This window comes from Echinops telfairi, unplaced genomic scaffold (genome assembly GCF_000313985.2).
Source record: "Echinops telfairi isolate 266 unplaced genomic scaffold, ASM31398v2 ScPeMD7_7412;HRSCAF=8450, whole genome shotgun sequence".
Lineage (NCBI taxonomy): Eukaryota > Metazoa > Chordata > Mammalia > Afrosoricida > Tenrecidae > Echinops > Echinops telfairi.
The window spans coordinates 13,129,252-13,144,105 of NW_022111312.1; the positions used below are offsets into that span (position 1 = coordinate 13,129,252).

General features: G+C 46.3%; 1 protein-coding gene across 1 annotated transcript in view; it reads left to right on the forward strand.

The window, feature by feature from the left end:
• Positions 1-14,854, forward strand: part of KNTC1 (kinetochore associated 1) — a 79,318-nt gene that overhangs the window by 45,577 nt on the left and 18,887 nt on the right. Inside the window, exons 40-47 of the mRNA XM_004709721.2 lie at positions 2,750-2,878; positions 3,511-3,627; positions 7,020-7,129; positions 7,907-8,114; positions 10,154-10,243; positions 12,244-12,415; positions 12,922-12,980; positions 13,119-13,335. Of these exons, the coding sequence (XP_004709778.1) occupies positions 2,750-2,878; positions 3,511-3,627; positions 7,020-7,129; positions 7,907-8,114; positions 10,154-10,243; positions 12,244-12,415; positions 12,922-12,980; positions 13,119-13,335 (1,102 nt within the window). The remainder of the gene's footprint in view (positions 1-2,749; positions 2,879-3,510; positions 3,628-7,019; positions 7,130-7,906; positions 8,115-10,153; positions 10,244-12,243; positions 12,416-12,921; positions 12,981-13,118; positions 13,336-14,854) is intronic.

Below are 14,854 nucleotides of genomic sequence, written 5' to 3' on the forward strand. Positions count from 1 at the left end.
TGTGATGTATGGACCAAGTGCCAATAAAACTGAGTGTGTGTGTGTGTGTGTGTGTGTGTGTGTGTGTGTGTGTGTGTGTGTGTAGTGAGCCACTAGGATCTCAGCCTGAGCAATTGAGTGAAAAATGGTCCCTCTTATTTGGGGGTGGGATGGGGGGGAACAGCTGGCAGAGAAATGGGCTTGGTGGAGAACATTAAGAAAGAATCCCAGTCTGGAGGTGCTGGGTCCCGGGTCTCAGGCAGTGAGTGATCCACAGCGAGCGAACTCACTATGTCTGCCGTCAAAGTGTCCATGTGGAAACTATCTGTGGGTGGTAGGGAGTTCAGCCCCACAAAGTTGCTGTTTGTGTGGGTTAAAAATGAAAAGATCAATGTTTGTACATAGCTGGGCCTAACTGAAGGATGAGCCGGTGAACCCTGAACCTTGGGTCACAGTTCATACTGGCCAGGTCGTGAGACTGAGCACGAGAGCCCGTGAGATGGAAGGAAAACCCCAGGGAGTCATGTCCCTGCAGTGGAAGGCAGAGCGTCGGACGCAGGAAGCAGTCAGCTGTATCAAGAACATTTTGATGATTCCAGTGTGGCGAGGATCAAGAAGTAGCTGTTGAGCTTGGCCCCCAGGAACCCCTCCATGACCTTCGCAGGGACAGTGTGGGTGTGGTGGGAGGTAGGCCTCTCTGGACTGAGTCCAAGGGACACTGGAGGGAAAGAGTTTTTGCAGTTGTTTGTTCTGAAGGCAGGAGCACAGAGGAAGCAGCTAGTAGCAGGAGGTGTGCGCAGACGTGACTGTCAAGATGGGAGGTGGCTGTAGTGTGGAACCCCCCCCACGAAACCAACCAGACAACAAACCCAAACCTGTTGCTGTTGATCCAACACAGGGCAGCATGGACATGTGTTACGAAGTTGGATGAAGCTCCACAGAGTTGACGTGGCCGGAGTGTTTATGCAGTTTGCCAACCCTTTCTTCTGTGGTGCTGCCAGGGGGTTCAGACAACTGACCTTGTTGCTAACTGCCATGGAGCGGGTGCTGACTCACAGAGACGCTATAGAGCAGAGTGAACCCACTGCCTGGCCCTTGGCCATCCTCAAAACCAGTGCTTCTCAACCTGTGGATCTCAACCCCTGTGGGGGTCAAATGACCCTTTCATGGGTCGCCCAATTCAAAACAGTAGCAAAATGACAGTGATGAAGTAAGAATGAAAATAATTTTATGGTTGGGGGGTCACCACCTCATGAGGAACTACAGTTGTGACATTAGGAAGGTTGAGAACCACTGCTCATAATTGTTATAGTTGACCCCCTCGTTGAAACCAATGTGTCAGCCCATCGCATTTTAGGGTCTGGTTTCTTTGGTTTTGGTTTTTGCTGACCCTCTCAAGCATGGGGTCTTTCTCCAGGGACTGGCCCTTCCTGGTGACATATCTGAAGTAGGCATTGTCTCCCCAGCCTTGCTTCTGAGGAGCACTCCGGCTGTACGTCTTCCAAGACAGAACTGTTCCTTCTTGATTCTGGCATCCTCTGGTCTATTCCGTGCCCTTCATCAGCACTGTACTTCGAAGGCATTATTGATTCTGGTAGTAGTTGAGGACAAGCCATCTGCATCACCCGGTGGCCTTACTGAACCCACAGGGAAGGGGAGAAGTTGTCGAGGAAGAAAGGGGGGCTTTACATGAGCAAAATTCTTGAGAGGATGAGAGGATAGGATTCTGTGGGCAGGTGGAGGGGGGCTGGCTTGTGTGGAGAGTTGGTAATGGCAGGAAGGAAGGCTGAATGTCCAGGTGCAGGTCCGGCTGGCCCGTGGACGTGGTGGTGGGAAAAAGAAGAGGCTGTTTTCTGGTGGCCTAAAAAGTCCTCAGTGATATAAAACATCAGGCCCTTAGCTAATAAGTGTGAGGACCAGGGGCGTGTTGCAGATTTGAAGAGAAGGGGGTGAAATAGGGATGTAGATGAGAAGAAGGTAAGGGTTCGGAGCTGTGGGACTTACTCGAGCAGTGCTGGAGCCCGCCGGCAAAGCAACAGGGGACTCGATTAAGGGGGTGAGGACTGAGAAAAGACAGACACAAAAAATCTGGGGTCAGGAGGACTGCGATTCAAGACTGCCGCCCCGAGTTTATTTTCCAGCAAGCTTTTATATACTGTTAAGTGGGAATGTACTATTGCTCAAAATAGCGCCCCCATCCTTGTTCTTGTTTGTCTGGCAAATATTTTTCCCAAGGCTAAGCACCTGATGTTTTCAATAACATTAAAGCACAAAAGTCAATCTGACCGTGAGAGAGCTGTGTCTGCACGTCCACATTTGAACGAACAGACCTCTGCTTTCAGAGCAGCTCCCAACAGAGCAGCCTTTCTTCAACATTTGATAAAAAAAAAACAACCTTCAAAATACACCAGCAAATCGTAAACCCCAAAGCCTCCCTGAAGTCACCTCCAAACCCCACAACGCTGTAGCGTAACTAGCACAGACGGTTAACAGATCACAGCAACTGGGAAGTTAGATGGGAAGCTTGGGGGCGGGGCGGCCAGGGGGGTCTGTGTTCATGGGGGAGAAACCACTCACAAAAGGAACATGAGGATGGCCGCACAACTTGAAGAAGGCACGTGACCAGCATCGCTGCTGGTGCACGTGGTCCCCTCTGCCCGAGAGGGCCGCCGTGAGTGACTGCGAGGCGGAATGGGCCTGAGGGCTGGTGTTTTGCGTGTGACTGTTTAACCGTGAAGAATTAGCTTGTTCTGCTGCTTTGCTCCTGCAGATATTCAACTGTCGCCTGGTCGACCTGGACTTGGCTTTGGGCTACTGCACCCTCCTGCCCCAGAAAGAAGTGTTTGAACACCTCTGGAAGCTCATAGACAACGCATGGCAGAATTACGACAAAATTTTGGTATGACTGAAAGAAGCACGCTTCGGCTCTTGAACACAAAATAGGAAAGATGTAGGGCAAGAAATGCAGTCGGCTTCACTAGTTAGGTTTAAGGATCAGAAGAAAAAGGCTTTGCTAACTCCCATGAGTTCTACCAGCTTTTCCTGATTAGCTACATTGTGGTGACTGTGCCATGCCGTAAGCTCGGCTCATACCAAAGAATGGCTGAGGGGTTGTGGTTTTCAAAATCTGCACATGGCTACACCACCTGCTCTATGTACTCATGTTTGAAATCCCAGGCCCACGAGCTGAGTTTTTGTTTTGTTTTTTTCCTATAGGACAAGTTCAAAGGATTCTGTAGGAAAGGCTTCTTTTGAGCGTGGTCCCTAAAAAATTTTGGCTTTAGTGAGAGTTTGGCCTGTAGGATAATTAAAACCTGGGCTGCTTCTAATGAAGGAGAGCCAGGTTATCCTTATGTTATCTTATGAAAAGCTGACTTACCGGAATGTTCTATAAGAAGGAATGAGTGTGCAGGAAGCAAAGGAGCCCATGCTTCTCTCACAAAGAAAGGTGGCTGTTCGGTTGTTGGTCTCACCCAAGAGGTCCGTTGGAACGCACACTCCTCCCAGGTGCATTTGTTTCCATGTTTTCAGGCGATAGCTCAGGTGGGTTCGGAGCTGGCCAGACTCTACCAGCAAAGAGAAATGGAACTGAAGTTCTGTGAGCTCTGTACCGATGCCCAGTGGGGTGTCCGCCTCAGCAGGCTTGGGGTGAGTATTTTTGGTGCTGCTGTGAGCTTTCACCTAGTTGGGAGGTTTAACACAGAGATCTCATTCTCTATAACATTGATGTACTCACTGACGTTGGCTGTATGAACAGACACCTGGTGCTTTCACATAAATAAGGACCTGCCTCATTCCCCTGCCCTTTGTTTTTAAAGTGGTGAAAGGAGACTTGATATAAATACTTAGAACACTTTTATTCTTTTTTTTAATTAGTCATTTTATAGGGAGCTCTTACAAATCTTATAACAATCCATAATTTACTTTCATTAAGTATACTTGTACATATGTTGCCATCAACATTTCCGAAACATGTTCTTTCCACTTGAGCCCTTGGTATCAGCTCCTCTTTTTTCTCCTCCCTCCTCCACCCTTCCTCCCTCGTGAATCTTTGATCAATTATATATTATTATTGTTGTCTCATCATGTCTTACACTGTCCATTGTCTCCCTTCACCCACATTTCTGTTATTTGTTCCCCTGGAGGGTGGGCTACATAGCTAAAAATTTGATTTAAAAAAAAATCATTTTATTGAGGGCTCGTACAACTCTTATCACAATCCATATATCCATCCATTGTAAGACTTGATATTTTTATCTGCTTGACTTTCTCTCTCTCTCTCTCTCTCTCTCACACACACACACACACACACACACACACACACACACAGTTGTTAGTTGCAGCTGAGTTGATGCCAGCTTACAGCAACCCCAGGTTCAACAGAAGCGTTGCCCAACATAGCCCATGTGGAAGAAGCACACCAGCCTGTGTGATCACAAGGTGTGGATAGGATTAGGTATCAAGCATCAAAGACCAAGAGCAAAAAATCGTATTATTGTGAATAAGGGGGAGTGCAGAGTGGAGACCTAAAGCCCATTTGTAGCCAACTGGACATCCCCTTACAGAAGGGACGTGAGGAGGAGACCAGCCAGTTAGGGTGCAGTATAGCAATGATGAAACATACAACTTTCCTCTAGTTCCTAAAGGCTTCCTCCCCGCCCCTTCCTCCCCCTCCAATATCATGATCCCGGTTCTACCTTACAAATCTGGCTAGACCAGAGCATGTACATGGATACAGACAAGAGCTGGAAACACAGGGAGTCCCGGACAGATAACCCCTCAGGACCAATATTAAGAGTAGCCATACCAGGAGGGGAAGACGAAGGTGAGGGTAGGTAGGGGGAACGATCACAATGATCTACCTATAATCCCCTCCCAGGGGGATGGACAACAAAAAAGTGGGTGAAGGGAGACATTTGTCGGCGTAAGACATGAAAAAAAAAAAATCTATAAATTATCAAGGGTTCATGAGGGAGAGAGGGAGGGAAAAGATGAGCTGATACCAAGGGCTCAAGTAGAAAGAAAATGTTTTGAGAATGATGATAACAAATGTACAAATGTGCTTCACACAATGGATAGATGCATGGATTGTGATAAGCGTTAAATGAGCCCCCAGTAAAATGATTTAAAAAAAAGAAAGGTTGCCCATTTCTATATGTATGATTTATGGGGCCCTTGAGCCCACTGTGGCTGGTCACTGTGTCCTTGGAATGCTTTCCGACTCAGAGTCCTCGTCTTCCGGCATGATACCAGACAGTGTCCTGTTGTGAGCCACAAGGTCGTCATCAGCAAATCACCTAATTATTAGACATAGATCAGCAGGCCTTTCTCCTAGTCTTAATTGAGACACTCTACCTAAAATTGTTTGAGTGAGTTGTTGCTGATTCGTTTTGTTTTTTTTGCCCACCGTGGGTTCCCCTGCTGGTATTTGAAATTCTGGCAGCAAGGTTTCTAGCATCACGGCAACACCCAGGTTACCATAGTGTGACATACTGACTGGCGGCTGGTAGGTATGTGTGTGAATGCATGCAGACTATGGATTGACGTTTGTGCTAGTGCAGGCCTGGCCTTTACCCTCGCTCTTTTGTTTTCTGCTGCTGTTACTTGCTTAAAGAAAAGATCGAAACATTTAGGCCAAGTATGCTAAGCTTTAAAACATCCTATTATGAAAAAGGAAGTGCCTCTTGAAAAAAATACACACCACACACACACAAAACCCCAACCCCTCTGTTTTGTTCTATTATCTCTGATGATAAATGTAAAGGTCGACTTCTCAGGAATGTGACTGTGGAGAAAGTGTATGTTTTAGAGCTCAATTCCTCTGTGAGAACAACTGGGTACCCACTCTCACTACCAGGATTCACAGGAGACAGAGGCAAGAGCTAAGGGTGACTCAGAGTTTTGGACTCAGAGCTGAGCGTTTCCTAAATCTCAGAATGGCAATCAAGTTGGATAGGGTGTTAGGATTAAGATGGGTTATAGGAAGAAAGACCTTTTGTGGCCTGGTGACTTACATACTGGGTTGCTAACTGCAAAATCAGCAGTTCAATACCACCAGCCACTCCAGGCTTTCTAGTCCTGCAAAGAGTTACAGTCTCGGAACTCACAGGGGAAGTTCTACCCTGTCCTACAGGGTCACTGTGATTCAGAATTGACTCGATGGGAGGGAGTTTGTTTTTGTCCATTGTAGAAAAATGTCGCTTCTGTGTATGTGTATGTAAAGGCTAGTACAGGTTGAATAATGCAGTGGTTAAAGGCATGACACCCCACACACACCGCCCCCCTCCCCCCCACGCCGCCACATACATACACAGTTTCAAACTTACAACTTTTTGACTCTCTAAAAACTTAACTTTTAGTAGCCTGTTGCCAGCCCAAACCTTACCAATACCAGTTTTGATAAACACATATTTCCTGGGCTGCATGCTTCGCGTACTTATGGCATGCACATGAAATCTGTTTTCTTTTTTCACTTCTAAAAATTTTATTTTTCTTCTTCAAATTATTTATTTACTTTTAAGCTGCATTTTTGATATGAGATGGGAAGGTATTTCACAGAAAGTGCCAAGTTTTCACAGCTGCTGCGGGGGGGCTGTGGTGACAGGTTTCCTTTTCTTAGCCAGGTCCTGAGCTGGAGCCCGGCCCCGCAGTGCAGGTCAAGCAGTTCACCTTCCCCAGGCAGTGTCAGGATTGCCCTCTGCTTCTCAGGAGCTCTCCCGGCATCACCAGAGACACCCTATGGGTCTCGTGGCGTTATTCAGGGCTTACACAGCCACACCAACCAACCCTGAGAGATCACTTACCGACATATGTAATTGACTGGAGAGGCAAATTGCTCACAGGGAGATGCTTAGCTTCATTCAGTGTGTTTTTAAAAAAAGGGAAAAAATCCATGTGTAAGTGGGCCCGGGCACCTCCCACCAGCGTTGTGCAGTAAGTAAAAGACAAGTCACAGTGGCATGTCTGTAGACATTCGGGTTGAACAGGTGATGTGTAGGCCTTTTAAATGATGTGTTTACTCTTGCTCTTTCTCTCACTAGATTTCTTTTCAGCCAGCTTTCAGGCAGCATTTTCTCACCAAGAAAGACCTCATTAAAGCTCTGGTGGAAAACATGGATATGGACACGAGCCTCCTTCTGGAATACTGCAGGTAGTGCTTGGCACGGCAGAGGTGCTCCCTTATTGCTAGCTTCACAAATCCGTCGTCCTCACAGCAAGAATATCGACATGCCGGCAATTATGGTGTGCGGCCCTTAGGCTTCGGAAGCCTCTTCTTTGGCTCCCCCCAAGCTGAGTGAATCCCTAACCCTAGTCATGCTCTGCTCACGGCCTCTCTGATTCACTGTGTAAGTATTTCCCAGATGTCCCTGAGTATACGCACCACCTGACCTACTGGATTCAAAATGCAGATTCCCAGGCCTCTCCCTGGCAATTTGCTTTCCCGGCCCTGAGAATATCAGAGGTCAGCTGTAAGGCGGTGTGCACTTCATGCTCGTTTTTAAGCCACAAGTGGCTGCTGCAGTGCACCTCAGGCTGCCGTGGTTGGCTTTTGTAGAAAGTCCTGAAAGTGGCATCCCTCTACCACAGGGCACAAATACTTATGATCTTATCACCAATTTCCTCCTGGTACAAGGGGGCTTGGAAGCATTCATGGGAAAGATGGAATGGAGAGGTAGAGGAAGAACTTCTCAAAGCTCCCTCATGGTGTGCCAGGTTTAAGTGCTTATCAAGGGTTTCAGAAGGTGTTAGGTAGCCTTACTTTAGTTTAGAAGGCGATAGCCAGCCCTTGTAACAGGCAAGCTGTGAAAGTGGACAAGGGGACGCTGAGTTTCAGGGCTGGGAGGACGCGCCTAGGTTTTCGGAGGGAGGGGTTAAGAGAGGCATGCTCGCCTGTGGGGAGCTATGCCTGAGGGGCCGTTTCCTGTAGGACCTTCCAGTTGAACTGCGACGCCGCTCTCCAGCTGTTCATCGAGACGCTGCTGCACCAAACCAGCGTCAGCCAGGGCCAGGGGGACGCGCCTGCGGAGTTGACAGAGCAGCGGCACCCCAAAATCCTAGCCAAAGCCATCGAGATGGTCCCTTTACTGACGAGCATGAAAGATCTGGTCATCAGCCTTAGTGGGATCCTGCACAAGGTGAGTACATGCCCTCCCACTCTGCCCACCAGGCCTGAGCGCACCGTTCCATGGCAGTCCTTTTTGGAAGGGTCTAGCCTCCCTTAAGGTGATTGGCAAAGTTCAATGGAGTCTCCCCCGTAACTGCAAACTCGACGATTGTGTAAAAGCAATGGACGGGGGTGCCAAGCAGCACCACTGTGTCATCAAGCCGATTCTGACTCATCGCGACACTAGGACGGCATGGAGCTGCCCGTGTGGGTTTCCGAGTCTCATCATTCCAGGAACAGACAGCCTTACCCTTTTGCGGAATGGATGGTGGGTTCAAACTGCGGACCTTGGAGGAGAAAGGGGCCAACATTTAGACAGTTAAACTTTCAAAAGCCCTACCTTGAAACGGCATGAGTCAATTTCTGTGATTTTGTTTTGTTTTGCTTGCGGCATACTTGCTTGTTTTTGCCTTTCTTCTAAAGCAGTAAGAATGAAAGGCACACTCAGCATGTGCTAACTCACTGAAAGCCTCAGACCTAGATTTTTTAGAAATGTTCATTTTGAGTCGTTATTTTTTTATTTTTCTGTATTTTTGATGCGTCAATGTTCCTGCCTCACTCACCACCCTGTAATGCCACTCCCCAGAGAGGAATGTCAGTCCCAGACTCAGGGAGCTACTGCTCTGTGGTTCTCGGCACACGTCAATGCACACGCGCCCACGTCCTTTCTACATATGCACATTTATCTCGCTCCGTGCACGAAGTCTACTGCGTATCACTTTCTCTTTAAATTTTAGAGTGAGCATCTTTGTACATACATTCTGACACTCTGGTCTATTTTTGCTGTTGTTTTCTGTATGAGAACTTGTGAGACGCTAGTTTTTAGAGAAAGGATCGCTTGGTTGATGACGTGAGGGTGGGCAGACGATCAGTCGGCTGTTTGTCTTTCGTGGTTAGTACATGCAGCTCTTCTTCATGCTCACCGACCTGTGACAGTCCTCTGTGAGGATCAGCTACTCATCCAGCTTCTTAATGAAAGATGATCATCACTAGTTTTTACATGTCACAAACGGTTGCTGCACATGAGATTGTAAAACTGTAAGAAGCACCTTGGCTTTATCTTTTGCTGGTCAGTCAGCAGTAGGTCACGTCAATGGGCTCCAAATCCCGAGGTCCTACAGGCTCTCTGCCCACTTTGTCCAGTTGGTCCATGTAAGTCTACATGGCTTCAACGGGCAAAGGTAGGGACACGTGGGCAGACGTAAAGAACAAAGGCATCACGCCCTTTCCTCCTTGTGACCTCATATAAATGCCACCCAACTGATTGTTGTATGAGGGCCTTGGCTTCAAAAGCTCATGGAAAAAGGAAACTAGAAGAAAATGGAATTTCCCCAAGAGCTTTGGAAAGCCCCTTCCTCATATAACACATGGTTAGAGGGGAGAGGAAAACCGCTCAGGATTGTTTGCTTAGGAGCCCATAGTTTGAGCTGTCCCGTTCTCAAGGAAAGGCCAGTTCCCTCCTTTGGTTACTTTCCCATTGTTCATGGTAGAAATGGAATAAGAATGATATAACATGATTAAGTGTTGGTTGTGGTTATTTTCAGGTGTACACCCGGAGAAGGTGGCTCCATGGCTCCATGGTTATGTACTTAGCTGCTAACCCAGAGGTGGTCAGCTCACACCCACCCGTAGCCCCTCAGGAGGAAAGGCCTGGCAATCCACTCCCATAAAGAGCACCAGGAGGCACGCCGGCACAGCCCTTTCCTCTCCTGTAGGGTAGCTGCGAGACAGGAGCTGCTGGGCAGGGTAGCCAGTGCCCTGAGAGCATCTCTGCCTGTGAAAGTAACGTTGATACGCTCTGAGGAGTGGTTCAACACATCTGTTTATCCTGGTAGAGCCTGTTGTAGAAGGGAGACTATTTCCGTTCCATTTAGAAAGATAAGTGAACGTACCATCACAGGGCATGGAGACCATACGTGTGTGATCTGCACCAAGGAACGTAACTGAATTAAACCCCCCACAAGCGTGGAAGTGCCTTCCCGAGTCTTGAAATATGTTTTTCCTGTGCAGTTGGATCCCTACGACTATGAAATGATTGACGTTGTCCTGAAAGTCATAGAAAGAGCCGACGAGAAGATAACCAACATCAATATTAACCAGGTAAGTGAGCCCTCTCTGCTCCTAGTTGGATCGTAAGCGTCCCAGTTATCCCATGCCTTTCAGTCAACAGCCTGTGAGCTCCCTTCAAGACAGCACACCTTATTGTCGATCCCTCTTCTTCGAAAATGATGAACATTTAAGATAAAACATGTCCTGTCGCCTATGGGACTCATGGATGTATTGGAGTGGTCCAGATTTGTATGACATCACCAAAGGGCGGATGCGGAGGAATTAAGGCAGGACGATGAAGTCTGTGGGAAAATCCCATTGTCTCTTCATTTCCCAGGGACTTTCTGAAGCCCCTCGTATGCTGACAGGCTGGTCCAGGCTCACTCGGTCTTATCCTAGTACACTCAGTCATTTCTCAGTCACAGTAGCTGTGTGTCCTTTCCTTGTGTTTTAAAAGTTGAAGGAAAATGGGTGAAGTGTGCACAATTTGACCAAGGCTGCTGACGACACTAAGAGGTACACAAGAAAGACAGGCTTTATGGTATATTATGACCCATAGAATGCTGAAACAATAGCAGTAACAGCCAAAAATATCCATGTATGAAAGTATATGTATGTGTATACATACACATGCATTGCTGTATTCTTAGGCATATGTGTGTGTATACATATATTTACGTGTGCAGCATATGTATTTTAAATTTTTATAGAAAAACCCCATTGTCTTTTAACTCCAATTTTCCATGAACTTTTTATATCATGGAGCCCCTACACAGCCAAACACTTCACAGGATTGGCTTCATGAGTTTGCAGCCTTAGGACCGGAGTCGCATGGGATGACTCAGTCAGTTGGTACACCATAGCCCATTAAGTTTATGTTCTACATACATCTTTGCTTAATAACCAGTATTTGAGGTCTTAACATAAGACTTAAAAGTGTCTCATCAGCCATCTACGATAGAACTCTTGGTCTCTACTCATGTGGAGTCAAAGGGAAAAAAGGAAGCTACTTAAATACGGAGACGTTAGTCAGCATGACGAGTCACGTACATGGGACGCAGCCTTGTTTATCCTGAGGCCCGAGTATTTGGCGCCAGCTACCATTACTGTCTAGTCTGACAAGAGACCCAATAGATGGTCTCAGATAGAATGGGGAATAATTGTGGAGCAAAACCCAAAATCCTTGTAACAAAAGGCCCGCATTACTAGATAGTAGAAGCTCGGGGGACCCCTGAGACCCAGAGATTTTCTTTGAACTTTGAGCAGAAGCCTCCCAAGAAGGTTACCTTTGTAGCAAAGAAACAGAATTGCTCATAAATCATATCACCCATGAGTACTGTGCTCTTATAAACAAAAAACAAAAATTTTTAAAAAATCAACTATTTGAGGTTAAATGGTCAACATTTATTCTGAAACAGAGGTGAGAAAGGCAGGGATTATGGGTGGGGAAGCTAGATTAATGAAAAGCAAGCAATCAGATTGGAAATAATGAAACTGTTGATAGCATGTCGAAAATGTAACCAGTAGCACTGAACAATATGTATAATAATTACTAGGTGTGAGCCTAACCTACTGATAAGCTTTTACCTAGAAGACAAAATATTTAAGGGAAAAAAAACTATTAGAAGACAATCGTTTGATTTAAAAGGTTAGACAAGGCCCAAAACAGAAACACCAGAGAGTGAAGGGCTCTAAAGAGTTCATTTTCGATCACCTGCCTACATGTTTAAAATGAAATCAGGTCTTCTTGAGGTAGATCTGAAACATTATGAAGCAAGCATGGAAATCCACCAGATTCTAAACCATCCAACCAATGATGGGGCCCACAGGCAGCCTGCTCCCCCTCTGACTCCTTTCATGATTGGGTAAACGGCAGCCCCGTAGATGGACATTCGAAGGGGAACTTCAAAAGGTTCTGGTCCTTTTGATGAAGAAACAGACTGTCTCGGGAATGGCAGGCCACCTGGGATGGTAAAGAGCTGGGCTGTTTTTGGAACAGTCATGGCGCAGCGCATGAATCTCCCAGGGGAACACTTGTTATTTCAACACAGGCATTGAGTCTTCTGAAGCATTTGACATCTTACCGAAGAATTTCGCCTCCGGTGGACCTCGAGTATCAGTATATGTTGGAGCATGTGATCACACTGCCACCAGCCGCCCAGAACAGACTGCCTTTCCACTTGATATTCTTTGGCACAGCACAGAACTTTTGGAAAATTCTCTGTACGTTCATTAGCTTCTTTTTTAAAAATCATTTTATTGGGGGTTCATACAGTTCTTTCTTATCACAATACATGCATACATACATATATTGTGTCAAGCACATTTGTACGTTTGTTGCCATCATCATTTTCAAAACATTTTCTTTCTACTTCACCCCTTGGTATCTGCTCATTTTTTTACCCTTCCTCCCTCTCTCACGCCTGATAATTTATAAATTATTATTTTTTCATGTCTTACACTGACCAATGTCTCCCTTCACCCACTTTTCTGTTGTTCATCACCCAGGGAGGGAGTTATATGTAGATCATTATGATCGGTTCCCCTGTTCTACCCCCCCACCCCTACCCCCACCCCCACCCCCACCCCGCTTCCCCTTACCCTCCTGGTATTGCTACTCTCATTATTGGTCCTGAGGGGATACATTCATTAACTTCTTAATGTGTTTTATTGAAGAACCATCTTTTTGGTCCATAAGCAAAGCTTGTTCTCCTTGTTTCCTTTTTTAGCTACGGAACTCAGTGAGGAGTCCTTCCCAACCTTGCTCCTAATTTCTAAATTGATGAAGGTAACTAATATTGGGCTAGATCATGATACGACTTATCTTTATCTCATGATTATTTCTGATCTTGTGTAGAGCATCTGCCTGCTGCTTTTATGTAAGGCCTGTAACGGTGACTACATATCCTTTTCCTTCTCTTTCAAGTTCTCCTTGGACACGCTGTATGTATCGACGGCCAAACACGTTTTTGAGAAAAAGCTGAAGCCAAAGCTTCTGAAGTTATCACAAGCCAAATTCTCAACTCTGATGACCAAGGAGGTAGCCAAGGTCACACAAACCATCGAGTCCTACTTGTTGTCTATAGTTAACCCCGAGTGGGCTGTCGCTATAGCCATCAGTATTGCCCAGGACATTCCAGAAGGTATGGGTCCTTTCTGTAATGGCCTCCAAATGGGCAGTGATTTTGGTTTATACTTCATGATGAACAGTGTACTGGGGTTTCTGGGTGATGCAAGCGGTTAAGCTCTCAGCTGCTTGCCAAAAGGCTGCCCAGAGACTCATCGGAAGGAAGGCCTTGTGAGCTGCTTCCAGAATCCATCACAGGCCCCAAGGGGCCCAGTTCTACTCTTGACACAAGTGGGGTCCATGAGTCAGAATCACCTGGCTTCCACACTTGATCTGAGAAGCAATACCAGCGGGCTTCTATATATTTCAGGAGGAGCAGTCCAACAGTATGGGATTGTATTTGCCCTCTCCGTTCACTTAGGACGTAACTTAGGAATGTTAACCAGGCTCAAGTGAAATAGCCAGGACTCCTTCATCCATGCCAAAGAGCAGGCTATTGGTGAGAGTACAAATGGATAGATAGTTCCTAATACCCATTCATGGTACTATGAATAATGAATCCTTAGATATTCTCATGTCATCGAACAAGCACCCAAATCTGTGCATTTGTTGCTTCAATTTTTTTTTTCTTATAACAAAAGTTAAAAACAACTACCTTATTTTCTGATGAATAATGTGAACAAGTAGTATAACAGTATCATGTCTGGGGTAAAATGCATACACACAACTGAAACCACAGTATTACCAGTTCATATTCCCTAGGATGGCTGTGATTTTTAAAAGAAAATGACACAGATAATAAAAAGTGTTGGTGAAGATATGAAGAAATTAGAACCTTGTCCATTGTGGATGACCAGCCACTCCACAATGGTGTAGTTGTTGTAAAATTGTTCACCAAACCATTTATTGTCGTTAGGTGCTGTCACATTGATTGCGACCCACAGCGCCCCTATGAACAACAGAAGGAAACATCGCACTGTCGTGGGCCATCCTGCCAGTTTGGCGGCTCCTCACCAAGCTAGATAGAGCGCTATCATATGACCCAGCACTTCTCCTCCCAGCTGTATGCCCAGTAGAGCTGAGGGAAAGGACTCGGATATCAGATACTTGTCCATTCAGCATTCACAGGAGCCCAAAGGTAGAAGCAACCCAAGTGTCCATCGTCTATAGGGCTTTCAGTCAGTTTGAGATGGTTTGGTCATGGCTGGCGGGAGCAAGCAGCCAAATCATCTGCATATCATATTTTGACACAAGTAGGAAACAGGTGGCAATGTCCCACTCCAAGATGACAGCCACCCACTCTGCTCTCAGGGGAGAGCAACACGTTCAAGGTGGTGCGCTTGGCCGCCATTTTCAGTGAAGCACCACTGCCTTTCTTCCTATTGAAGTCTAAATCCAGCTCTGCAGCACCTGCACTGCCTTTCTCTCTGTGGCCCATGCTCAACTGGTTTTACAGGTCTGACCATACATTATGAATCAGCTGCAAAAGATCTCTAAAATAATGGTTCTCAACCTCCCTCATGCTGTGACCCTTTCATACATTACCTCATGTGGTGACCCACCCAACCATAAAATTATCTCTATTGCTACTTCAT